Source organism: Cololabis saira, chromosome 21 (assembly GCF_033807715.1).
Source record: "Cololabis saira isolate AMF1-May2022 chromosome 21, fColSai1.1, whole genome shotgun sequence".
Taxonomy (NCBI): domain Eukaryota; kingdom Metazoa; phylum Chordata; class Actinopteri; order Beloniformes; family Belonidae; genus Cololabis; species Cololabis saira.
The window spans coordinates 37,426,605-37,452,078 of record NC_084607.1 but is presented as its reverse complement, the minus strand read 5'-3'; the positions used below and the strand labels follow the sequence as shown (position 1 = coordinate 37,452,078).

The following is a 25,474-nucleotide window of genomic DNA, read 5'->3' as shown; positions in this document are numbered from 1 at the left end:
TATAATCATTTGTCTGAACAGAATTATTGCATGTGTTTCTATGAGGTCATGACTGTGGTGATATCACTCATACGCATGCCTCTGCACCTACAAAAGCCTACACAAGTCCTGGGACTGTGGTCACCATTCTTCCCTCAAGTTCAGTTCTGGAGGCGTCCTATATTTATTATTACATCAACATTTACATGAAGGTGGGGTGGTGTTTTCTGTCTGTGGGAAGAAATAAGCATTCAGTAATTCAGCAAGGCCCTCGCTGGAAACATACCATTCTGTTTAGAAGATTTGAGAGATTGGTGCTCATGGGTAAATGGACTGCGTTGCCTTTTCAAACGTTAAGCCACATTTACCCATGCGCACTCTTCATCTTTTTTCTATTAAGTCTATAAAGTGCTTTCTCTGTCATACACAATCACACACACACATTGGCGTGGTGTGATTTGGGGTTAAGGTCAGTGTCCAGGCTTTGACATGTAGACAACACTAGGCCGGAAATCCAACCACCGACATTCCTAATGGGGAGGGAGCTACAAAATCAGATGACAAAAATGTTATACAAATACATGTGAACTGAAAAATGGAACAGTGAAAATGGGCGTAACCTTGAAACGGTAGGGATGATTGTGATCTGAAAGATTCAAGAGTGACTTGAATAAAGCAGTAAGGATGTTATAAAACACAAGGTTGCCTTTCATCATGAGAGTGAGATGTCACAAGGGTGAAAGTAACTAAAAATATCTATGAAAATGACAGTGAGGATTTCCTCCTCCCCTTATAGACAGCGTTTTCCTAAGGTGGACAAATCTTGGCCTTCATAACTTTAACGTATATATTGATAATATCTTTTCTACTTTCCATCAGCTTTTGGATAAATTCTCCCTTCCTAAATAACATTCCTTTAGACATTTACAAGTCCGCAGTTTTGTTAGTGACACACTCCCTAGCTTTCCTGACTTTCCCTCTGAATCACCTTTGGATAGTTTCTTGACACCACTCCCCTCCCATAAACACTCCATATCCTTTATTTATAATCAATGAATTATTTTGCGTTCAGAGCCCCAAGGCTTGATAAAGTCACTCTGGGAGGAGCACCTGGGAATGGGCTCATCAGAGGAAGTTAGGACAGAAATTTTGAGATGTGTACATAAATATTCAATTTGTGCGAGACAGCCTTATCCAGTGCAAGGTCTTACATCGTACCTAGTAGACTAAGGCCCGACTGGCTAAGATTCATGATGACGTAACCACGGCTTGTGATAGGTGTCAATGGTCTCCAGCAACTAAATACATATGCTCTGGCTTTGTCCATCCCTACATAATTATTGGATTGAGATTGTTAATACCTTGTCAGAAGTAGGTGTTGCAAAAGTAGAGTCAGGGACTGTGACTGAACTCTTTGCGGTGGCTCCCCCTTCTCTCAGTTGGTCCAACAAGGATGTACTTGCTTTTACTTCTCTGATAGTCAATAACCAACGCAGAACTTACGGCGTAGGGTACGCGGCGACGGGCACCGTACGGTGTGCGTCGCCGCATACCCTACGCCGTAGGCTCTGCGTCGATTTAACGCGGAACCATAAATCAGCCTTAAGTCAGACAAGTGTTGCGCAACGCGTGAAGAAGCATGAAAGGCAAGTTTGATTTTCTTTTCTGTTCTCCCGTTCTACATGTAGCTGAAAAGCTTAAAGTAACTAAAGTAACGTATTTTTCTTTGTCTTAGAGTAACTATAACGGGATTACCCAAATTACAACTGTAACGCGTTACATTACTGCGTTACTTTGTAACGCGTTACACCCAACACTGTACACTGTACACTATATTGTACACTTCTGCAAACACGTTTTGTTTGTCCTCATAAGCGGCAGGCCAGTGTGTCGGATGATGACGTCAGCGCCGGTGTTCTGCCAATTTCTGCTGCTTTGCCAAAAAATGCTACCTAATGGTTTTCTACCTTTGTAGAGCTACAATTTTACTGTGTTTTACTCCCTAAATCACTTCCTTTTCCCCCCAAGTGGTGCTTGTCTCTTGCCAGGCCGTCATTGTAAATAAGAATGTTCTTAATGACCTGCCTGGCAAAAATAAAGGCCAATGACTGAATGCATATCAAATAATGCGATAGAATTATTGTTTTTTTCCTCTTTATTGTATAATATTGTTCACAAAGTGTAATGCAATTCATGTCATGGGTCGTGTATTTTGAAGGATCAAATACTCAACATCCCATATTATCAATTTTACATGGTGCAAGAAATGATTGGCGTGGCAATCAAACTTTGAAAATCGACTGTGCGCATGCGCAGAACAACAAAGTAGCATTTCTCGGCGGAGAGCAAAGATTGGCAGAACACCGGGACCGGTTCTGTTGTCGGGCCCCCTGCTGGCGACTCCTCTGCTGGCTCTGCTGGCGACTCCTCTGCTGGCTCTGCTGGCGACTCCTCTGCTGGCTCTGCTGGCGACTCCTCTGCTGGCTCTACTGGCGACTCCTCTGCTGGCTCTGCTGGCGACTCCTCTGCTGGCGACTCCTCTGCTGGGGATTCCTCTGCTGGCTCTGCTGGCGACTCCCCTGCTGGCGACTCCTCTGCTGGCTCTGCTGGCGACTCCTCTGCTGGCTCTGCTGCCGACTCCTCTGCTGGCTCTGCTGGCGACTCCTCTGCTGGCTCTGCTGGCGACTCCTCTGCTGGCGACTCCTCTGCTGGGGATTCCTCTGCTGGCTCTGCTGGCGACTCCTCTGCTGGCGACTCCTCTGCTGGGGACTCCTCTGCTGGGGACTCCTCTGCTGGGGACTCCTCTGCTGGCTCTGCTGGGGACTCCTCTGCTGGGGACTCCTCTGATGGGGACTCCTCTGCTGGGGACTCCTCTGCTGGGGACTCCTCTGCTGGGGACTCCTCTGCTGGGGACTCCTCTGCTGGCTCTGCTGGGGACTCCTCTGCTGGGGACTCCTCTGATGGGGACTCCTCTGCTGGGGACTCCTCTGATGGGGACTCCTCTGCTGGGGACTCCTCTGCTGGCGACTCCTCTGCTGGCGACTCCTCTGCTGGCTCTGCTGGCTCTGCTGGCAACTCCTCTGCTGGCTCTGCTGGCGACTTCTCTGCTGGCTCTGCTGGCGACTCCTCTGCTGGCTCTGCTGGCTCTGCTGGTGACTCCTCTGCTGGCTCTGCTGGCAACTCCTCTGCTGGCTCTGCTGGCGACTCCTCTGCTGGCGACTTCTCTGCTGGCTCTGCTGGGGACTCCTCTGCTGGCTCTGCTGGGGACTCCTCTGCTGGCTCTGCTGGCGACTCCTCTGCTGGCAACTCCTCTGCTGGCTCTGCTGGCTCTGCTGGTGACTCCTCTGCTGGTGACTCCTCTGCTGGTGACTCCTCTGCTGGTGACTCCTCTGCTGGTGACTCCTCTGCTGGCGACTCCTCTGCTGGCTCTGCTGTTATGCCGGCGGTGGGGGCGGCTTGCATGTTGTCCAGCGGTGTCACCGACAGATGATGATTGTTCACAGTTAGATCCAAGATTTTCTGGTGACATGGCCACGTTTAGCGGTGTTCCCAGTAGTGATCCTGAGATAGTTGGACCTTCATGTAGTCAAAGTTCAGCTGTATTTCCTGACCATTCCTGTGCAGGTGTTTCTGAGGATAGTGCTGGAGACAGTGCTGTGACTGTTGAGGAGAGTTCCTGTGTAGATGAAGGTGAAATAGATTTTGACTCTGAATCAGATGCATCATCTGTTGCAGATCTTTTTACCAGGTCCAATGATCTGTATTCCTAGCAGGATATAAACTGTTCTGGATGAGACTTATAAAAAGTCAGTTAAGGTTAGCGATTACTTCAGTGATCCTGAAAAGTTCATTAGATCCGTAAGTGTGCTGAAGAGGCAGGTGGGTTATGACCTCTTGGACGAATGGAAACGGTTCCATCTTAAGAAGTATATAACAATTTTGAAAAAAGCTGCTATGGGTAAAATGAACTAGGACTAGGAAAATGAAATAGTTTACATGATGATGTGTCACATGGGTTTCTTTCTTTACTGCTCCCTCCTTTGTCTATTTGCTCTTTTTCTTTTCTCTTACCTTCTTATGCCTGGTATTAGGGTGGGATCATTGAATATAAACGGTGAGAGGGACAGAGAACTTTGATTCGTGAAATTGCATTACAAAAAGGGATTGATATACTTTCTCTGCAGGAAACTCATTCTGCTCCAGCGGATGAGGTAGACTGGGGGTTGTGGTATGGAAATTTTGTTCTCAGCTATGGCTCCAACTTTAGTGCAGGTGTAGCTATTTTGTTTAAGAAAAATCTATCTGTGAGCATCCTTTCTGAAATCGAGGTTGTTCCGGGCAGATTGGTATTTCGTGAATGCTTATGCTCCAAATAATGGTCCTGAGAGGGGTTTTTTTTCTTGATAAACTTAATGGGGAATTCCAACATTGGCATCAATACAAAGTTGTTGGTGATTTTAACTGTACTCTGGATTTTACTCTGGATAGAACGCATGACGAACCACACTTTCTTCCTGGAGCCTTAAGACTGTAGTTACACAGTGGGATCTATTGGACACATGGCAGGTTAGATTTCCACAAGTTAAACAATATACATCTTGGGTAATTTGGCTTCAGCAGGTTACATGTAGTACTATAAGCCCTGTTGGGTTTACGGATCATCATCTCGTCACTGCGAGTTTAGTTATCCTACCAGGTGTAGGGACTAAGTCATACTGGCATTTTAATAATAAACTTCTTCAGGAAACTGAGTTTTGCAAGACATTTGAGTGCTTCTGGGAACAGTGGAGGGGCTGTAACACTTCTTTTGGCTTCATAAAACACTGGTGGGAAGCGGGCAAAGCTCAAATATGCATTTTCTGTCGACAATATACTTCACATTCCACTACTACATTGAAAGCTGCCGTTTGTGATTTGGAGAGATCTATTACATCTATTGAAGCGGGGTTGCTGAGGTGCCCGGATCCTGGAGCTGGTCGTCTGTTACGAGAGAAGAAGCCTGCGCTGGGCTCTTTTCTACAGGAACGTGTGAAGGGGGCGCTGGTCAGATCCCGTTTACTCCAGCATAAAGACATGGATGCTCCGACTTCTTTCTTTTTCAACCTTGAAAAGGTTGCCTGAGGGATTGTCTGACGACTGATCAGACTGAGATGCTGGACCATGCAGTGGAGTTCTACTCTGCCCTCTTTGGAAAACAGCCTTGTTCCGTGGAGAGCAGGACGGATCTCCTGGAGGGTCTTCCTCAGCTCAGTAGAGGGTGTAGAGGGCTGCTCTAGATGGTGATCTGACTTTGGAGGAGTTGACTCTGGATGTCAATGAGATGCCTCTGGGACGAGCGCCGGGGATTGATGGTCTCTCCTGAGATTTTTGTAAGCACTTTTGGTGCATTATTGGTACAGATCTTCATGAGGTTCTGTTGGATGGCTATAGGACAGGATCTCTTCCCATTTTCTGTCAACAGGCAGTTTTAACTTTGCTCCCAAAAAAAGGGGACCTGGTCTTGCTTAAGAACTGGAGACCAGTGGCCTTACTTTGCACGGACTACAAGATTCTTTCCAAGTCCCTCTCAAACAGACTTAAGTTCTATCTGAATAATATTGTGCATCTGGATCAGACTTATTCTGTGCCTGAAAGAACAATTATGGACAATATTTTTCTCAAGCGTGATGTGTTTGATTTGTGTACTACTACTACTATTACTACTATCATTTAGCAGACGCTTTTATCCAGAGCGATTTACATCTGAGAGAACAACACAAGCACAAAAAAAAGTGTAAAGCTTATGATTTGAATTGTGACATTTTGTCTTTAGATCAGGAGGAAGCTTTTGATAGAGTGAATCATTCATATTTATTTTCTACACTGGGGGCCTTTGGTATTGGGAACGTATTTTTGTCTTGGTTAAAGTTATTGTATAATGGTGCTTAAAAGGCAGGGATAGGGATGCCCTATCTCAGGACAACCTTTCAGCCTTGCTATTGAGCCCTTGTTGTGCAGGTTGAGGGCTCGGCTCACTGGTTTCACTACCCACTTTTTGTTGCTCTTTTGTTGTGTCTGCTTATGCTGATGATGTACACATTTTTATTTCATCTCAGTCTGACATGCTGCATTTGACGAGTGCTTTTTCTCTTTATGAAACAGTTTCTTCTGCATGGGTGAACTAGGATAAGAGTGAGGCTCTATTGATGGGACAGTGGGGGGAACAGGATGTACCTGGTCTTCCTGTGGTGATACAGTGGGGGAGGGGTGGCATTAAAGTTCTGGGTGTGTTTTTGGGTTTCTGATGGTTTTCTTAAGAAGAACTGGGAAGGGAGTCTGGAGAAGATGTGTGCTCGGTTATCTAGGTGGAATTGGCTGCACCCTCAGCTGTCTTATAGGGGAAGGGTTTTGGTTGCTAATAACTTAGGCCCTGTCCCAATACACCCACTACCCCTAGTTTTCAGCCCTACCCCTAAATTTTGCGCGTTCCCGTGAGGGTAGTGGTGTCCCAATTCCTCTTTCCACCTAGGGGTAGTGAAAAAACGAGTGTAGTGGCTATGAATCTTTCCCTACTGATTGAGGGTTTTCGGATGCTCACTAGGCTAACTAGGGCCAGAAAAATTTCCCAGAATGCTTTTCGTTGTCATTTGCAGACTGAATAAAAAAAACATGGTGGACATTTCTTATTTTTTAGTGAATAAAATCAATATTTTGTTTATTGTTTATTGTTTATTGTTTATTGTTTATTTGTTTGCACTTACAAACATACAAGCATCAAAAAAAGAACAGAAAAAAAACAAAGATAAAATGTGCAGGAAAGATCATGAAGCCCGACGGGCTTATAAGCGATCCTCCCCTCTTAAACATACAAATAATTATAATCAACACTTTACACCCCCCCTCCCCACCCAATACCCCCTTCCTCATACGCACATACACACATGTGCATATTTACAACTCATACGAAGAAATATATTATCAGAAACAAACAAAAAGGTCAGCAAACAATTTTATCATTTGAATATAATGAAACCAGAAATTGTTTTAAATTTGTTTTAAATATTGACAAAGATGGAGAGATGTTTACCACGTGTTGATGACTATTCCACAGCTCTGCACCACGCTACTTCAGCAGAAACGGACCCCTTGTGGTGAGATTCTTAGGCAGATGGATATAATTGGCTTGCCTGGTACTATATTGATGAACATCAGAATTCAGAGTGAAAAAATTATCAAAACACTCAGGCAAAAGATCTCTCCTAAATCTGGTTTTATAGACAAAAGTACAAATTTGAATTGTGTTTATGTCATACATTTTTAAGAGCTTAAGCTTATGAAATATTGGCAAAGACTGAACAAATGCATTTGAAAACGTGACACTTCTGACAAATCTTTTTTGTAACAGGTAGATCTTCTTAAGACTAGTGTAATAGTTAGAACCCCATACAATGTTACAGTAACTAATGTATGGAAAAATAAGACTATAATACAAGGTCAGCAAACAAGACTTGTTTAAGAAATAACGAATTTTCTTAATTATACCAAGGGATTTCATAGCCTTTGTATAAATGTAATTAATATGCGTTTTCCAACAGAGTTGATCATCAACCAGAACTCCCAAGAACTTCACAACTTGTACCTGCTTAACCTGATTTCCATCAATATTTAAGAATGCACTTTCTGTGTTATATTTTCTCCTACCGCTGAAGATCATAAAATTAGATTTTTTTACATTCAAAGACAATTTGTTTATTTTAAACCAGTTTGAAAATTCATTGAGACCCCTGTTTGCCTCACTTATCAGACAATCAAAGTTTTTGTTTGACATCACTAAATTAGTATCATCTGCAAAAAGAATAGGAAAAATGTCTTTAGATACATTAGCCAAATCATTAAGATAAATAAGAAATAATAATGGTCCAAGAATTGAGCCTTGAGGGACTCCACATTGGATAGTAGCTTTACAAGAGACACAATTTTTAAAATATACATATTGCTGTCTATTTTTGAGATAATCACCTAACCAGCTAAGAACATGGCCTTTAAAACCATATCTATCTAACTTTGACAGTAGAATATGATGATTTACAGTGTCAAATGCTTTCGACAGGTCCAGAAAAATACCTAATGCATATTCATTGAGATCTTGTGCCGATGATTTTATTTACCAGCTGGAGCAGTGCCATGTAGGAAGAATGATTTTTTCTGAAACCGTACTGATGCGTGTATAATATTTTATTCAGTTCCAGATGCTGCAAAATTCTTTTATAGACCAGTTTTTCTAAAATTTTTGAGAAACAAGGTAAAATTGATATGGGTCTGTAATTTGTAAAAAGGTGGGGTCGTCAGCCTTGTATAGAGGAATAACCTTTGCCAACTTTAAATCATCAGGAACTTTACCCTTATCCATGGAGACAGAAAAGATATAGGTTAACGGATCTGCAAGACAATCTTTTACTTCTTTTATAAGAAAGGCACCAATTTCGTCGTGACCCGCAGCAGTATTCTTCAGCCCTGTAATTATTTCTTTAATTTCTTCAGGTTTAGGTTTGATAAAGTTAGACATAATTGGAAATTTACCAAGGATATTATCTGAAGGATTACACTCTACATTAGGAATCTTTTTTGCAAGTGAAACACCAATATTGGCAAAGAAATCATTAAATTTACATGTAATATCATAGGGATTAGAATATGTTTCTGCACCATCAGAAAAAGTTGAGGGAAACTCTGCTTTTTCTTTCTTTCTCTGCAACAACTGGCTGATAATTTTCCATGCGTGTTTGATGTTATTTGATGATTCCTTTAATTGTTGTGAATAATAGTTCTTTTTTGTCAATTTCAGAAGGTGGTTGTATCTGTTTTTATAGCTTTTATATAATGCTAAGTTTAGAGGTGTTGGCGATAACAAATACTTCTTATACAATTTATTTTTGTTCTTAGAAGATTTATATAATCCTGAGGTAAACCAAGGTTTGCTATTATCTCCATTACATTTAGGTCTAGCAGGTAACACAAGTGGAAAACATTTGTTGAAAACTGCATTCAGAGAGTGAGAAAAACACTTGTAAGCAGATTCAGCATCTGGACATCTGTACACTTCACTCCATGAGACTTCCTCAAGCTCTTTCTTAAACATTAAAATGTTATGTTTGTTAAATTTACGATGAGCTGTTGTGTTACTTGTTTGCTTACTATATTGACCGTTAAGCCTAGTAAACTGAAATATAGGAAAATGATCAGATATGTCGGTAACTAATATTCCAGAATGAATCACCTTATTCAAAGAATTGGTAAAAATATTATCAATCAGGGTAGCCGTTTTATCATTTACTCTAGTGGGTTTACTTATGACTGGATAAGAGTAATTAGAATACATGGTACTTAAGAAATCCTCAGTCTCTGAATGAGTTTCCATCTTGAGGAGATTGATATTAAAATCACCCAAGATGAACAATAATTTCCCCTCCTTATTAATAACATCCATTGCATTAGCCACACAATCATTGAATTCACTGATTACAGTATTTGGTGGACGATACACACAACCTATTATGATTTTTTTGGCTTCAACAAACATTTCAATGAAAATTGATTCGACTGGCACAGTTTCAGAATTCAAGCACAGATCATGTCTTATCTTGTATTCGTAATCACAGTGGACAAAAATTGATACACCACCACCCACTTTATTCTCTCTATAAGAGTGAACTGAATTGTACTGGGGAAGCTCATATAAACTACTAATGTTTTCAGAAAGCCAGGTTTCTGTAAGTGCTATAATTGGAAAAGTATGCTCAAGAGATGACAGATAATGAATGAACTGATCATGATTCTTTACCAAACTCCGGATATTCATATGGAGGGTTGAAAAAGTATGTAATTCTGGTGGAATAGAACATCTAAAAGTATTAAACTCATTTTCACTCATATAGTTGCAAGATGGTAAGGTATATGTTTCTGATAGGACATTCACATCTGGATCCCAATTTAAGTCATATTCATCGCTATCACCCCTTTCTAAATCAAAAGGATTAAAAACATAATGCTCATTTGTAATAAAAATTGATTCAGTGGTAACAGCAAGATAATCACCAATTTCCAAAGAATGAAAGGGAAACAGTTCAGTACATGTCTGACAAAACCAGTTTGACCATAGATCAATGTTCTTCTTTGTAACAAGTGTACATCGATAGTGGAATATGTTTTTGCAAATACCACAACAAATACAAATACAAGTATTTACCTTTTTTTTGCATTTTGCACACTGGTCATTGATCATGATCTAGTGGGGTCCAAAGACAAAGGCTTAATTGCTAACCTGGGCCGTAATTTACTAGTCCATCTCAGCAGCATTTTCCACTAAAGGACGACTAAAGGATTTTGAGTTAGCTTCTGCATAAAAATGCATTTTGATTACATTTCTAGCGAGAAATATATATTTTACTTTCATAATATTCACTCCATGAATGTACATAATCACTCGTTTGCCCGTTGTTGCGAAGTCTTTTTCAAACCTCTCAAGAACAAAGGCTGATTTATGATCCCGCGTTACACCAACGCAGAGCCTACGGCGTAGGTTACGTGGCGACGCGCGCCGTACGCCGTACCCTACGCCGTAGGCTCTGCGTCGATTTAACGCGGAACCATAAATCAGCTCCCGAGCCGGCAGGCAGAAATCTCGAAATTTTCTGAGCAAATTTCTTAACAGACGTAGCTACAACTGTTAGATTTCATCTATTAAACCAACATTTATTTTCCTAAATTATTTATTTCAGCCAGCGGTAATTCTCAACAGAGCTGCAGGTTTCTCCCCGGGACGACGGTGCAGGTTGACCTGGCGATCACGTCTGTACTCCGGCTGCTTCTGCTCCCCGGGGCCGGCGGCTCTTATCATCGCCAAAAACATCAGATCAAATTTCTTAACAGGCGTTATTTGGATAAACTGAGCCCAGGTTGGCGATCTTAACGGTTACTTTTACACATGAAAAAATAATTAAAACTTAATGAAGTGGCATATTTTTAGCGCTACAACTGAAATTAAAACAGCTTTTGGCTCTCAGCTTCCTGATTTTAGGGGTGGTGCTGAAAGTAGGGGTAGAGAAAGTATTGGGACAGACCCTTGGGAAGATTTCAAGTACCCTAAAATATGTGGCTTCTTTTTTAGGGGTAGTGGTAGTGAGGGAGGGCTAGTGGTAGAAAGTAGGGCTAGTGGAAGAAAGTAGGGGGTGTATTGGGATTGGCCCTTGGTTGTCTCGACTTTCTGGCACAGACTTGTTGATCTATCACCACCCAGAGGTGTGTTGGAGGAAGTACAGAGGGCTCTCGTGAACTTCTTCTAGTCTGGTCGGCATTGGATTCGGGCAGCAGGACTCTATCTACCTGTTGCTGAATGAAGTCAAGGTCTCATTGATATTCAGTCCTAGGTTGCTTCCTTTAGGCTTCGGACTGCGCAGAGACTGCTTTATGGCTGTGGTCCAGCCTGGATTGACACAGCAAGACTTTTGCTGAGGAGAGTTGGCAGACTGGGATATGATAAGCAGTTTTTCCTCATGCAACCTGGAAAAGTAGACCTTTTTGGACATTCGCCTTTTTATGTGTCTGTGCTGCAAGCATGGAAGGTTTTCAAGGTTTCTCCCATACCTGATAAGACTCCGGGCATGTGGTTGTTTTAGGAGCCATTGTTCTTCAACAACTTCCTTCCCTCTTCGATGCTGGAATCCTCCAGTCTGCAGGTCCGGCTCAGGGAGGCCGGATGCACAACGCTTGGGCATCTGCTGAAGTCTTCCAGTATGTCCATGGAAACGTTGAGGCAACGTTTGAACATTACATCTATCAGACTGAAGTCTGTGCAACTCTTTCACGGCCTTTGCAGTCTTTTGCAGAAAACAAGTCTCTATATGACCAGTGGGATGAAGAATGAATTTATGGTTTTCCCAACTTGTCGCCCCTGCAGTAGGAGACTGGCGGGACGAGGAGGGTTGCCTATTGTCTTTTGCAAGTCCTCATGTGGATAAATTTCAGTTCCTGAAGCTGTTTATCAGGTCTGCCTGAAGGTGCTGAACCTCCGTTCTCCGATGGGGTTACGGGAGTCGGGGTGGACTGAGATTTTTGGCCCAGGGTTTTCCCCGAGAGGCAGTTGGCGGTCCCTGGACAAGCTGCCCATTGAAAAGAGGACAGCGTGTACATGGGAGTAAAGCTACGAACAGATACAGACCACACCTGGACCTTAGTGTGGGGGAGGCCTGTTTATTTTGTTCAGGGCCTGAGACGCTGGCACATTTATTTGTCCAGTGTCCCCATCTTGTTGGTCTTTTTCATCTTTTGCGGACATGTCACGGTTTTGGTGTGGTGTTTTCTTTTCATTGGTTTATTTTTGGTCCTAAGTACAGTGTTAAAGAAAAGACTGTTGTGATGCTTATTAATTTCTTGTGTGGTTTAGCTAAAGTTTCAATCTGGCTGACCAGGAAGAACCAACTTTCAGGTTCTGGTAGTGTTGATCCATTTGCAGTTTTGAAGGGAAAACTTTTTGAAGTCTTTTTAACTTTTTAAAGTTTCTGAAGTCCCGTCTTCAAGTGGACTACTCGTATTACAAAATGGTGGGCAACCTGGAGGCTTTTGAGGATGGATGGTCTGTCGGAGGGGTTTTGTGCTCTGTTGGGGGGGAGAATAACGACTTTTTGTTTCAGTTTTGAGGGTTTTTATTTTGACGGGTTGATGATGTAATTTGTGTTGTGATTCTGTGGATTGGTCAATTAAGGGCTTGTTAAAACCAAACTTCTTTTCTCTTCTCTTCCTCAGTGAATCCGTGGCTGCTGAAGTAGAAGAAAGAAAGATGTGAAGTAGCAGCACCACGAGAGGAAAGGCGGGAATCATCATACTTCACTGTCAAACTGAGCTTAGTTGAACAAACGGATGAACTGAATAGAAAACACAACATCTGCACATCATTAAGGACAGTTTTACTGAAATTACATCAGCTAAGTTCAATTTACTGAACTTGAAAGTAACTGCTATGCTGGCCTTCTCAACATCCACATCTCACCGAGGCCAGCACAGCAACGATACACAGCGCAGTATGAAAAAGACCAGAAGGACTATGATGTCTCCAACTGTACTGTGTTTTCATTTTTTGTGTGAACTCAGAAAGTTGTACAGACTCAATCATTTCAGGTAACTTTTCAGTGGGAAAATGTTATGTAAGGCACCGTTGTTAAAGGTCGGGCTTAGATTGTTCTTCAAACCCAGGTTCCAGTGAAGAAGGACAAAAACTGTCATCAACAAACAGCTTACGTTTGGAAAACATGGGCAGAGTATCATGTTGTATTTCACAAATGGAGAAAAAAGTACTGAAAGTATAAAATTCAGTGCTTGAACGTTTGACGCATTAAGAAAGAAAAAAGTTGTGAAAAGCTGTTTGGCAAGTAAATGTATTTCAAATATCTGCAAGCATTTTAATTTATTTCAGGTTTCCCCATAACTGAGCGGTCTGCTCCGAACTTGTCCATCACACTGAGTTTTATATTTCCCACTTTTCCCCTCTTCGTTGACAATACATCCCAGCTCCAGTTTAGTCCTGACAGACTGCTCTAATATCACACATCATGAAAGTCCTACAGAGAAACCTCTATTGGTCCATTTGTGTTAGGAAACAAGCACGTTCCAGGATCCACTGCAGTTTATCATCGTGGCGTTGGAGCTTCAACAAACCTACAGACACCTGGACAAAGCAGCAGGACAGTGATGTTCTCTGATTCCTCCAGTTCATTTAACCATCCAGCCTGCAGTTCTACGTAAGAACCTCCAGAAGACACAGGTGGACGCCTGGATTACTGACTACCTGACAAACAGACTGGAGGGTTGTAGGTGTGACCAGGTGGTCAGCAGCACAGGAGCACCCCAGGGGACTGTACTCTCACCACTCTTTATGCTGTTCACCTCAGACTAGGGATGAGTACCGAGAGCCGGTATTTTTTGATACCGGTTCCTAAATGGTCGGTACCAGAGTACCGATAGAAATTCAGGACAAACGATACTGTTATTGGTATTTTTTTAAAGAGAGTAGAGCAACATAACTGTTGCGTAATGATCCTGCCGCCGCCAACAGGTTATGACATAGGGCCCCGTTTTCACAAGCCAATAGCTAGCGGGGGGTAACACCAGCAACATCATGACCAGTGTTGTGCTAGTTACTGAAAAATAGTAACTAGTTACCTTTACTAGTTACTTCATTAAAAAAGTAACTCAGTTAGTAACTCAGTTACTTAGACCAAAAAGTAATGTGTTACTATGAAAAGTAACTATTTAGTTACTTTAAATAAAAACATTATTTTAAATGCTCCCATTAATGCCCCTCTAGCCTTCATTTCAGCAGGTACTGTATGGATTTGCATTGTGCGTCGTGTTCTGCATTCTGATTGACTAAACAGTCTCCCCACTTCTTCACTTCCTGTGTCAATAACGTTGGTTGCTTAGCAACAAGCTGAGAACGGCCAATGAGCTTCAGCAGCAGCTCAAGAGCGGGACCCTTTGATGAATCGTTCATTACAGTCTCAGATATAATCCATGGTGTCGGTTTAGAAGAATCTTTTTGCCCAGAAGAAAAAAGAGCGACAACAACGACCCATAACTATTTTCTTCTCTCGAAAAAAAACACTCCTGCACTGCAAATTAAGGAAAGCGGCGTGTGTGACTGCCTAAACAACGCGGCTAAAGTTAGCAGCCCAGCTAAGGCTAACAATGCCGTGGCCTCCTCGGTGCAGGTAGACTCTGCTTCCTCATCATCATCAAGTCAATGGGAGATTATGAATCATTAAAACCCCTTCACCCCGACGGACCTGGTACCGGGTCCAGCAGCTGTATGCACCAGTTCATGTGTGGAAAAAGTTACTCAAGTGCTGTCAGGGTATTTTCTTTGAACGGTTTCTCCAACAAGAAGCCCTAAAGCCAATATGTAAAAACTCCAAGTACATTTTGTCAACAAAGTAGCCTATTTTATTTATAACGAAAAATACATAGCAACAATGATGGTGCCCCCAACACGAGCAACACCTGCAACAAGACGCAACAGATCGCAACAGAGATCAATTTAACGACTCCAACGTAGTGGGTATCATATGAAACTAGAAAAGCTACTTATAGATGTGAATCTTTTCTGGGCCGATCACTTCATGCCAATGTCAAAACAAACCGAAAGCCAAAATTCACATTTCACAGCCAGCACAGATTGCGTGTTCATCACACAATAAGTCAGCAAATCCCAAAATTATTCCAACCAAAAGCAGTATATTTTATTTCCTTACCGTTTCGTTGTCATTTTCAGTCTATCCACACCATTCTTTAACCAGAATTCACGGCTTAATCCTTCATAGTAGTGAAACTGCTTCATCCACCGTCATTTCATATTCTGCCGGTGGCGGCCATTGTGTTGACTTCTCGTGGCTTTTGGGAATTTACGTAAACTTTGTTGACATTCTACATGTGAGTTTCAAATGAGATATTACACTTGAACAAGACTCCATCCATCAGGCCTCTACCGTTGAGCGTAAACTCTGGAGCGCTGCAGCCATCTTGGATCAGTGATGCACAGTTGCACAGCGAATAGAGCGATACCCACAGAGAGACTCGCATAGAGCGCAGTGATTTTTGGATTGAGATTTTACATTTACAAAATCATGTATCATCAAATTATCAAAGTATTTTATAACCATATTTCTTTCAAAAAGGGTAAAAAACATATTTGACACATTTTGGCACAGTATACAGTAGGTATCCAAGTGCCCAAATAGAGAGTCGGCCTGGTACTATTCACACTAAAACCTTTATAAAATCTATCTGCTTTAAGCTATTCTCATGTAACTTGGTACAGTTGTAGTCAAGGAGTTGCTGAATCCAGGCAGTGGTGTCTTTATTATTATATGCATTTCTATAATGGTGTTTTCCACTGTCTAAATTAAAAAAAGAATTAGACAAGGATAAAAATCTCTTTTTTTTTCTTTGGTTTATCACAATTTGCTCAGGCATGTGAACATTCACAATTTTTCTGACACTGAAAATGTATGCTGTGAGTACTTAGCTACCCATTGAGACCAGGATTATACATATTGTCCTTATAATCATGGAGATATTGTTGATTTAATTTGGATAGGCATGTTCAGGCAAAGGCAAGGCTGAACAGGTTAAGTTGGTAAATCATCTTATCTTTCATGTGATGAAAACAAAGGAAAGGTTTGTGGATTTTAGGACCAGGAAAAAGTAGAAACAACATTACCATAATGGCAGAATACATGGAGGTGGTGGAGGAATATAAATGTTTCAGTGTTCACCTGGACAACAGACTGGAGATACAACACTGGTGCTATTTATACGAAAGGAAAGAGCAGACTTTACTTTACTTCCAGATTCATTTCTAAAGCACATTTAAAACGATGAGTGCAAAGTGCTGTACAACTGCACAGATAAACAGAACAATGTCAACAATAAAGATCAACTATGATTCTGTTTCTGCATATTAAAAAACACAACTGGCTCCGTTCTGGGGACTGTTGTGCAAAATTATAAAGAAAGATAAATAAATAAATAAGAAAAAAAAGATGCAACATCACTGCCAACACAGTATAATTCAAAAACAGCGTCTTTAGTCAGATGCGTCTTCAAATCTGTGACACAGACCGCTACAGGAGATCCTTCCAGCCTAGTCATAATGCCTTCATAATGGCTCTTTGAAAGAAACTTAAATAATGATAGATTATTATTGAATTGAATTGTATTGAACTGAATTCACAGGGTCGGTCTCCGAGAGAGAGAGAGAGAGAGAGAGAGAGAGAGAGAGAGAGAGAGAGAGAGTGTCAGCAGTGGGTGTGTGGGTGTACACAGAAATGAGCCCGGCCTTACATGACAATGGCACTCCTGTGCTGTGAAAGCTCTTATTTTCAAAAGCTTGAACCGTGCAGTAATAGGTTTTTGCTGCCTCAAACAAAGGTAACATAACATAGTGTGTACTGACGACAAATGCTCACACGGCCAATAGACATAAAGCGAGACATCCAAAACAAAATGGAAGAAAAACTGATACCTCAAAAGCCCACTACATCAAACAGAATGGAAGAGGAATTCAGTTGCAAAATAGTGTAATTCTTTCTACGGCAGGCGTGTCTGAGGGACTCACCAGAACGTCATCTCAGGACGTAGCATTCTGCTGAAGTTCAAACAAAACAACACTGTTTCATTAAAGGACAAAATAAAGCCAAACTGGAGCTGGGCTGCGTTGTGTTTGCAGTCCACTGGGGAGAGGAATGCACACCTTTTATAGGTAACTCCTAAAGCCAGGACATAACGGCTACCAAAGACCCTCGGGGAGCATCTCCAGCACGTCCACCGGGTACTCAAGTGTCTCCTCCTGAACCGACTCTATGTTAAGGCGGAGAAGTGACAGTTCCACGTGGAGAGAGGTCAGACTCAAGCTGATCCTCCGCAAGATTCAAGCGGTGGTCGATTGGCCGGGCTCCATGTCGCGGAAGGAGTTGCAGAGTCGAAGAGGATGTGGTCTCGGACCGAGGACCCCAGTTCACGTCCCAGGTATGGCGGGCTTTCCTCAAGGGGTTGGGTGCCTTGGTCAGTCTCTCTTCTGGTTATCACGGGCAGATGGAGAGAATGAACCAGAGCGTGGAAACGGCACTCCGCTGTGTGGCTGCAAGGAACCCAGCTTCCTGGAGTCGATTACTCCCATGTAATCCCATGTAATCGACACCGGCGGGGGGACGGTGGTACCAGTTTTTAGTGGACTGGGTGGGCTATGGTCCGGAGGAATGGTGCTGGGTGTCCCGCCAACTCATCAGGGACCCGGGTCTTCTGACTGACTTTTATCGGACCCATCCCGAGAAGCCTGGCAAGCCCTTGGAGGGGGGGGTACTGTTAGGACTCGGCCAGCTGGGGTTTCCCCGCAACCCGATCACGCTACAGGCGTAGAGTCATCGCAGCGCAGCGTTTTTTTTTTTCTTTCAGCGCAGTAACGAAAGTTACAACTGTAACTACGGTTCTATGAGTCCTGGATGACCGCCAGGCGGTGCTGTAAGCACTGGATATCTCCGCTCGCGCATGTCGAGTACAAATAACAACAATGTCACGCATGAACCCCGGAAGGGTATATCTTCCGGCGTCGGCATGGGATCGGTTCCTAGAAACTTCCCGCGACTCATAGAACCGTAGTTACAGTCGTAACTTTCGTTCTATTTCGTCCCTACTGACCGCCAGGCGGTGCTGTAAGCACTGGATGACAAATACCAACAACATCACGAACCTCACCTACCTCACTGACCAGAGGCAGTAGAACCTGGGAGCAGAACCACGCCCAACGGTTGGGGAGTGGCGACGTTGATCCTGTAGAATCTGGAGAAAGTGTCAGGTGACGTCCACCAAGCCGCAGGGCATATGTCCTCCAGAGGCACCCCCTTCAGGCACCTCACTCCCATTGGCAAGGGGCGGCCACTGACCCTGTAGGCGTGCTCGATGGGACAGGCGCTGTTTAGAAACAGCACGACCTCGGTTAGGGCCACCATGGCAGATAAAAAGCTGCTCCAACCGTCGCACAGGCGCGATAGCATCAACATAAGCAGCAAGGGTCCGTACCGGGCACAATGGCCCACACTCCGCTGGCTGGGGGTCGAACCAGGCAAGCTGGATAGGCTAATTAACATGAGTGCATAGCAGGACCTTGAGCAGGAACGCCACGTTCGGCCACAACGTAACACCTGAGCCATCTGGGTTCCATCTCAAGCAGGACCCGCTGACTGACAGGGCATGTAATTCACCGACTCGCTTTGCTGATGTCATGGCAAGGAGAAAAACTGTCTTCATCGACAGCCACTTAAGGTCCACCTGGGCCAAGGGCTCAAAAGGTGGAGAAGAGAGGGCACCTATCACCATGGGCCCCACACTGGGGCTCTCGGTGTCCTCGGGGGGCAGCCTCAGAGCCCCCCTGAGAAAGAGAGAAACCAACCGGTGACACCCCACGGTGGCATTCTCAACCCGGGCATGTTGCGACAAAATGGCCGCTACGTACACCCTTAAAGTGGACTGAGCACGACCAGCATCCAGGAGGGACTGAAGGAACTCCAGAATCGTGGCCACGGGGCAAAGCACAGGGTCCTCTGCCCCGTCTGCACACCAGGCAGAGAATCTCCTCCACTTGCACTCATACTGGAGGCGGGTGGATGGCGCACGGGCATTCAAGATGGTAGCCCTGGCGGGCTCAGTACAGCTCGACACTAACGGGTCGGACCCTGCAGTGGCCAGACCCAGAGTTGAAGGCGACGGGGGTCGGGGTTCCAAATCTGACCCCCCAGCTGGGACAGAGGGTCCCTCCAGTCGGGAGGTGCCATGGTGCGCTGCAGCAGAGCCTCTGCAGCAGTGGGAACCATGGTTTCCCTGGTCAGAAGAGGAGCCCGTGACCCCTCTGCAACGTCAGCTTGCAACGTCAGCTTGCGCTGGGAGAGGAAGTCCGACACCTGGTTCCTGTCCCCTGGCAGGTACATCGCCCGAAAGCTGGGCAGGCGAGGAGCGGCCCATGCTAGAAGGCCCCGGAACACCCGCAGCAGCTGTGCAGAGCTGGTGCCCCCCTGGTGGTTGATCCGAGAGACAGTGGACACACTGTCTGACCGAACCAGCACGTGTCCCCCACAGGTGTTGTAAAAAGTGCTCAAGTGTGAGGTGCACAGACCGGAGCTCCAGCACGTTGATGTGTGTATTTGTATTTATATAACCTATCTATAAAGTAAGTTTTCGCTAATTTAATATTAGTTAATTTTTGCTAAAGTATTTGCTGAGAACCAAAATGTTTTTTTCAGCTCGCCATTGATTCTGCTGCCTCAAGGTTTTTCTCACGATCCTAGTGCATCTCGCGAGATCTCAACAGCTCTCAACCTTAGACGATAGACGCCAAAAGCGCACCCCCCTTCATCTGATTGGTCCATATTTGATAGTACCTACTTTCTGCCATAATTTTTGAATGGTTTGACATAAAGACTCGTGTCTGACGTCATCGGACTCGGTTTTGAGTCCTTGAACATAATTGGTGCAAATTAGCCCCGCCCCTTCATCTGATTGGTCGATATCTGATAGTTCCTACTTTCTGCCATAACTTTTGAATGGTTTGATATAGAGAGCTGGTGTCATCCGCTAAATGTCCAGGCCTGAAGAATCTACATGCAAGACATACAAGCTTCCACTGCAGCCTGAACCTGCACAAGGGTGCGAGGGCCCGTTCATCGCTGCTTGCAGCTTTAATTTTCACTTCCTTTTTTACATTGTCTGTGAGATGGGCACGCATAGAGTCACAGATCAGCAGCGATGGTGATGTGTGAAAAAAACCACCGGGTCGCCGTACATAGACCTGCCTCAGCCATTCGATCATCATCCCCTCATCCATCCAGCCCTTTTATTTTTTATTTATTTGGTATATTGGTTTATTTGACAGGGACAATGCACATCAATAAAAACATTGCTGTTAATGTGCCAGAGTTAGCCAAGAGGCTATTTTTCATCTGTAGTCCCTGGACAGATGTAGGAATACAAAAAAGTACAGAAAGATACAGAAAGTACAGAAAAATACAAAAGTACATAAATACAGAAAGGTGCAATTAAGTTTTAGTGCTGACAGAGCTGAGTATTAATCAACCATTTCTTTAAATGAGCTCTAAATAAACTGTATGTGTCCAGTTCTCTGATAGTTGCAGGGATGGAGTTCCATTCTTGTGCAGCTTTAACAGAGAATGTAGACTGACTGAAAGCACTTTTTCTGAGTGGAATAAAACAATCCCCTCTTGCTGCACCTCTTGTGAACCGATCAGCAGTTGTTCTAATATTGACAAAGTGTCTGAGTGGAGGAGAAGTCAGGCCGTATATAATCTTATGCATAAGACAAACATCTACATATTTAATCATATTTTCCCAACATTTCATTTAATTTGCCTTTATAATGACTCTGGCTGGAAAAGTCTCACCATAGGCAGTTTTCTGTCCATTAGCGTGGCAGCCAAGCACAACAGTAAACGACGACTTTTCATACCCCGTGCATATTGCAACGGTGCTGGTCCACATCCTCTCTCAGCGGCACCTCGTCCATGTTGGTGATGTGGCTGGGCTTCTGTGTATGAGCGGAAGCGCTCCATCTTTTCCATATAATCCGCCGGACTTTGCTGTGCTACCGTTGTCCTGGCCCGTGGCTCATGAAGCGAAAGCACCAAGACGGACCTCCTTGAAAATGTTCAATTTTCATTTCTTCCGCCAGCGCTACTGCTTTCAGTCGAATAGTGACCGTTGAAATGCTCCTTCCACTCGCTCTTTGCTCGATGACCCACGGCTCAAGTCTTTCCTCCAAGTCGGGCCACCTCGCCTTGTGTCCGCGGAAACTCAGCTGCGTCTTCTTCACCTGCCGGAGTTTGTTTTCCAGCTTCCTCCACTTGCGAAACATCAACTCATTGATCTTATATTCTCTCACGGCTGCTCAATTCCCATATTCCCCCGCATAGATGACAGCCTTCAGTTTGAACTGTGCTTCATAAGCCTGTCTCTTTGTCATCTTCAGCGTTCTGCATAAAGCACATACCTGTTCTTTTATACACCCTCCCGTCCCCCTTTAACTTCTCATGGTGGCCTCAATTACGTCCGCCTTACAATAATACAATGGGCGTATTGCGTCATTGGGCGTGTGACACATTTAAAAAAAAAGAAAAAAAAAGACGTTTATATGCGCCTAATGGTCGCAAAAATACTGTACCCTCTTAAATCCTTTGGGAGCAGTGCGGGGATATTTTTCTTTTTGGCTTTATATGTCTTAAATAGATAATGTTAAAAAAAAGGAAAAACAGGTGAATGCAGTTTCTTTTCCAAGGTTGTATTTGCCCAAAAGAACCACTTCAGTCAGATGATAAAACTGAAAAAGGTCTGCAAGAACAGACATGCAGGAGAAGCTGTACTATTTGACCCAAATCTTCTCATAAAGGGTGAAATCTTTCTTTTCTTTCTCTCCTTGGATGCAGAAAACAACGTGATTTGTCTACAGATTGAACTCACAACACATTCCTTATGAAATATTTATCATCAATTTGGATTCAGAGCTATGAATGTGAAGAGGAGGTGGTGTGTGTGCATGAATATATGCGTGCAGATCCATCCATCTTCCCGTCTGGCTTGTATTTTGTCAGATTAAAGAGGATGTGATGCTAAGATTTAAGCAGCCTGCTGTCTGGTGTGCTTTCGGTGTCTACCATAATAGTAGCTATGGGACTGTCACACTCTGCTCTGGCCTCGGGGTTCAGCGCATGCTGCTCCTCTGCTGAGTTCTCTATCTCCATCTCCATGTCTTTCAATCACACTCACTATTTGCAAACACACAGCATAGCTAAATCATCGTTCATCTGTATTGCTTTCTCACATCCTTTCTGACACTGCCCTTTTAACTACCATATAAATAATTCCACTTTATGGAAAACTCAGTCTGATGAGCTTTACACATATAAAAATGTAACACTATATATATATATATATATATATATATATATATATATATATATATATATATATATATATATATATAGCTTCTTCTTCCCAGTTTCTTGATCTTCTGTTGTTCCTCGTGTCCGTGTCCGCAACCCAGTCTCACAGGAAAACGTGGTAGAGGCTACGTTGGTCCACATTGCAAAACGTGGCAATGTTTACGATTTGCCCTCCTAAAACGTGAGATGAGAACGCGTTCCGTGGCCCATTCATTTTAATGGTTTCGTAGGTTTCGTTTCTGTCACGTGACTTTCAAGCTTTCGGCTGTGGAGGAAAAATAAAATTGCTGCCATTTCTTTGATTCTCGGTCTAAATTGCAATATTTTAAGATAGTTTCGCCATGAAAAGCAGATTTTATCATATTCATAGCAAGAAATATTGAAATTTCACAATATTTGTGTGTCTGCTTACCTCACGTCGAGCAACTTTTTTTTTTTTTTTTTTTTTTTTTTCAAACTTACTCCTCTTCCGTGGCTCTCTCGCGGTAAAAACGTCTTCTTATAATTACCCGCGGCCCATTCTGACACCATGTGTTGTCTGTCTTAATATATATGTAGCAGACGAGGCGTGTAGCTGGTCTCATCAAGACGTTTATCTGGCTGCCATGGCAACAACAACTGACGCTTTGAGCTGGCGCTCTGCTGAAGCTACTGCGCATGTGCTAAGCACCTAGGGCATGCTGGGTAATGGAGTTCCTACACAGTAATCCATACAACACAGAAACCAAGTGGCTTATATGCTATTTAAATTACTTTTAATATTAGGTAGTTGTGTGAACTGTTAAGATAATATATTTTGTATAACTTTAGATGATATTATTTCAACATAGAACAACATAAAATGGCTTTTAGTGTCCCCAGGGTCACACATTTCTTCTTTGAATTTCAGCACCCCAGTGTTTTTGTGAGACAACCCGGAAATTATTGCTGGCTCCAAAAAAAGCATGTTGTTTTTTTATTATACCTTTTATTTGACAAGGCAATCACTAAATTAATTAATTTTATGCTGCGTAAATGCAACCTATGAATAATTATCCATACATATATGTTCCTTAGAATATATTGGACACTGGACAATGTAAACCTTTTTTTTGGTAATGAATTATCTCTGGCTTGACAACTCGCCAGATCGTTTAGTGTATGTGGTGGTTTTATTTTGGAGGGGTGCAGCGTAAGCAATAATATTAAGACTGATTATTTTATCCGAAAACAATTGCATTTTTGAGGCGCATTACATACTCGAAAAGTTGTGAAACTTGGCACGCACGTCCCATGTGGCGGAAAATTACGTATTCTAATAGTGTCAAAAAGGGGCGTGACCTAATGGCTCACCAGCGCCCCCTAGAAAACTTTGTGCCTCAAGCCCCACGATACGGTTTGACGTAGATGCACGAAAATGCCATTTTCACGTGTCATACTTTAACAAACTCCTCTTAGCAGGATTGTCCGTTCGACATAAAACTCGCTCAGGAGACACAAAAGACGTTAACCATGAAAAGTTATCAAAATCGTGATTTTTCGTGAAATGGCGTGGCCGTGGCGCCGCGTCAAACTTCAACACTAAACAGGAAGTGATGCCTGTAGCTGATTGGCCGATATGTGATCCTCATCATCATCATCATCATCATCATCATCATCATCATCATCATCATCACCATCATCCTCATCACCACCACCACCATCATCATCATCACCACCACCATCACCTTCATCATCACCTTCATCATCATCATCACCATCATCATCACCATCGTCGTCGGCGTGAGGTAAGCAGATACACACATATTGTGAAATTTCAATATTTCTTGCTATGAATATGATAAAATCTGCTTTTCATGGCGAAACTATCTTAAAATATTGCAATTTAGATCGAGAATCAAAGAAATGGCAGCAATTTTATTTTTCCTCCACAGCCGAAAGCTTGAAAGTCACATGACAGAAATGAAACCTACGAAACCATTCAAATGAATTGGCCACGGAACGCGTTCTCATCTCACGTTTTAGGAGAGCAAACCGAAACATTGCCACGTTTTGCAATGTGGACAAATGTAGCCTCTACCACGTTTTCCTGTGAGACTGGGTTGGTGTCCAATCTCCTCTCTTTTTTGGGAGATTAAAATTGTGCTGGTTTTGTTGCTCAAGACAGACTGCTGTCCACATTTTTGACCAAAGACGAAACAAATGAGTGTCCCATCACTTCCAATGCATCAATAAGATGCTGATCATCAAAAGCACTCTTCCTCCCACTGGAGGGATTTATTTTCTGGCCATAATAAGTGCATCATCTGGGTACTTCCAACAACAGAAGCATCAGTGTGAACACACATGTACACTGAGAGTCATAAATGTAGGGCCACATATTTGAAGTGTGACTGTCCAGCTCTGGCTTTGTGTCCAAATGCGCTCACTTCTTGCTCCAAAAATGCAGAGATTGGCCAAATGTTTCACTCAAACCAATTAACTGAGACTTAAAATGAACATTGTTGTTTATGTCATACTGGTGGCATGCATTTCATATACAATTTATTAAATTAAATTCTAACATTATGTTGATGGTTTAAGAAATGTACTGTTTTAGAATATTTCACTAATTAACAACCTGAAACCGGGAGCTTTATTGGATTGTGGCCTACAGTGGGGCAAAAAAAGTATTTAGTCAGACACCAGTTGTGCCAGTTCTCCCACTTAAAAAGATGAGAGGCCTATAATTTTCATCTCAGGTATATCTCAACTATAAAAAATAAAAAAAATCACATTGTCTGATTTTTAAAGAATTTATTTGTAAATTACAGTGGGAAATAAGTATTTGGTCAATAACAAAAGTTCATCTCAATACTTTGTTATATACCCTTTGTTGGCAATGACAGAGGTCAGTCGTTTTTCTGTGAGTCTTCACAAGGTTTTAACACTGTTGCTGGTATTTTGGTCTGTTTCTCCGTGCAGATCTCCTCTAGAGCCCTCTG

General features: G+C 43.0%; 1 protein-coding gene across 2 annotated transcripts in view; it reads left to right on the top strand.

Moving 5' to 3' along the window:
- Positions 1 to 13,377, top strand: part of LOC133421789 (carbonic anhydrase-related protein 10-like) — a 198,388-nt gene extending 185,011 nt beyond the window's left edge. For both annotated transcript variants that reach the window (XM_061711551.1, XM_061711552.1), the window contains one exon: positions 12,760 to 13,377. In XM_061711551.1, coding sequence (XP_061567535.1) covers positions 12,760 to 12,782 — 23 coding nt within the window. In that variant the 3' untranslated portion in view covers positions 12,783 to 13,377. The remainder of the gene's footprint in view (positions 1 to 12,759) is intronic.
- The last annotated feature ends 12,097 nt before the right edge of the window (positions 13,378 to 25,474 follow it).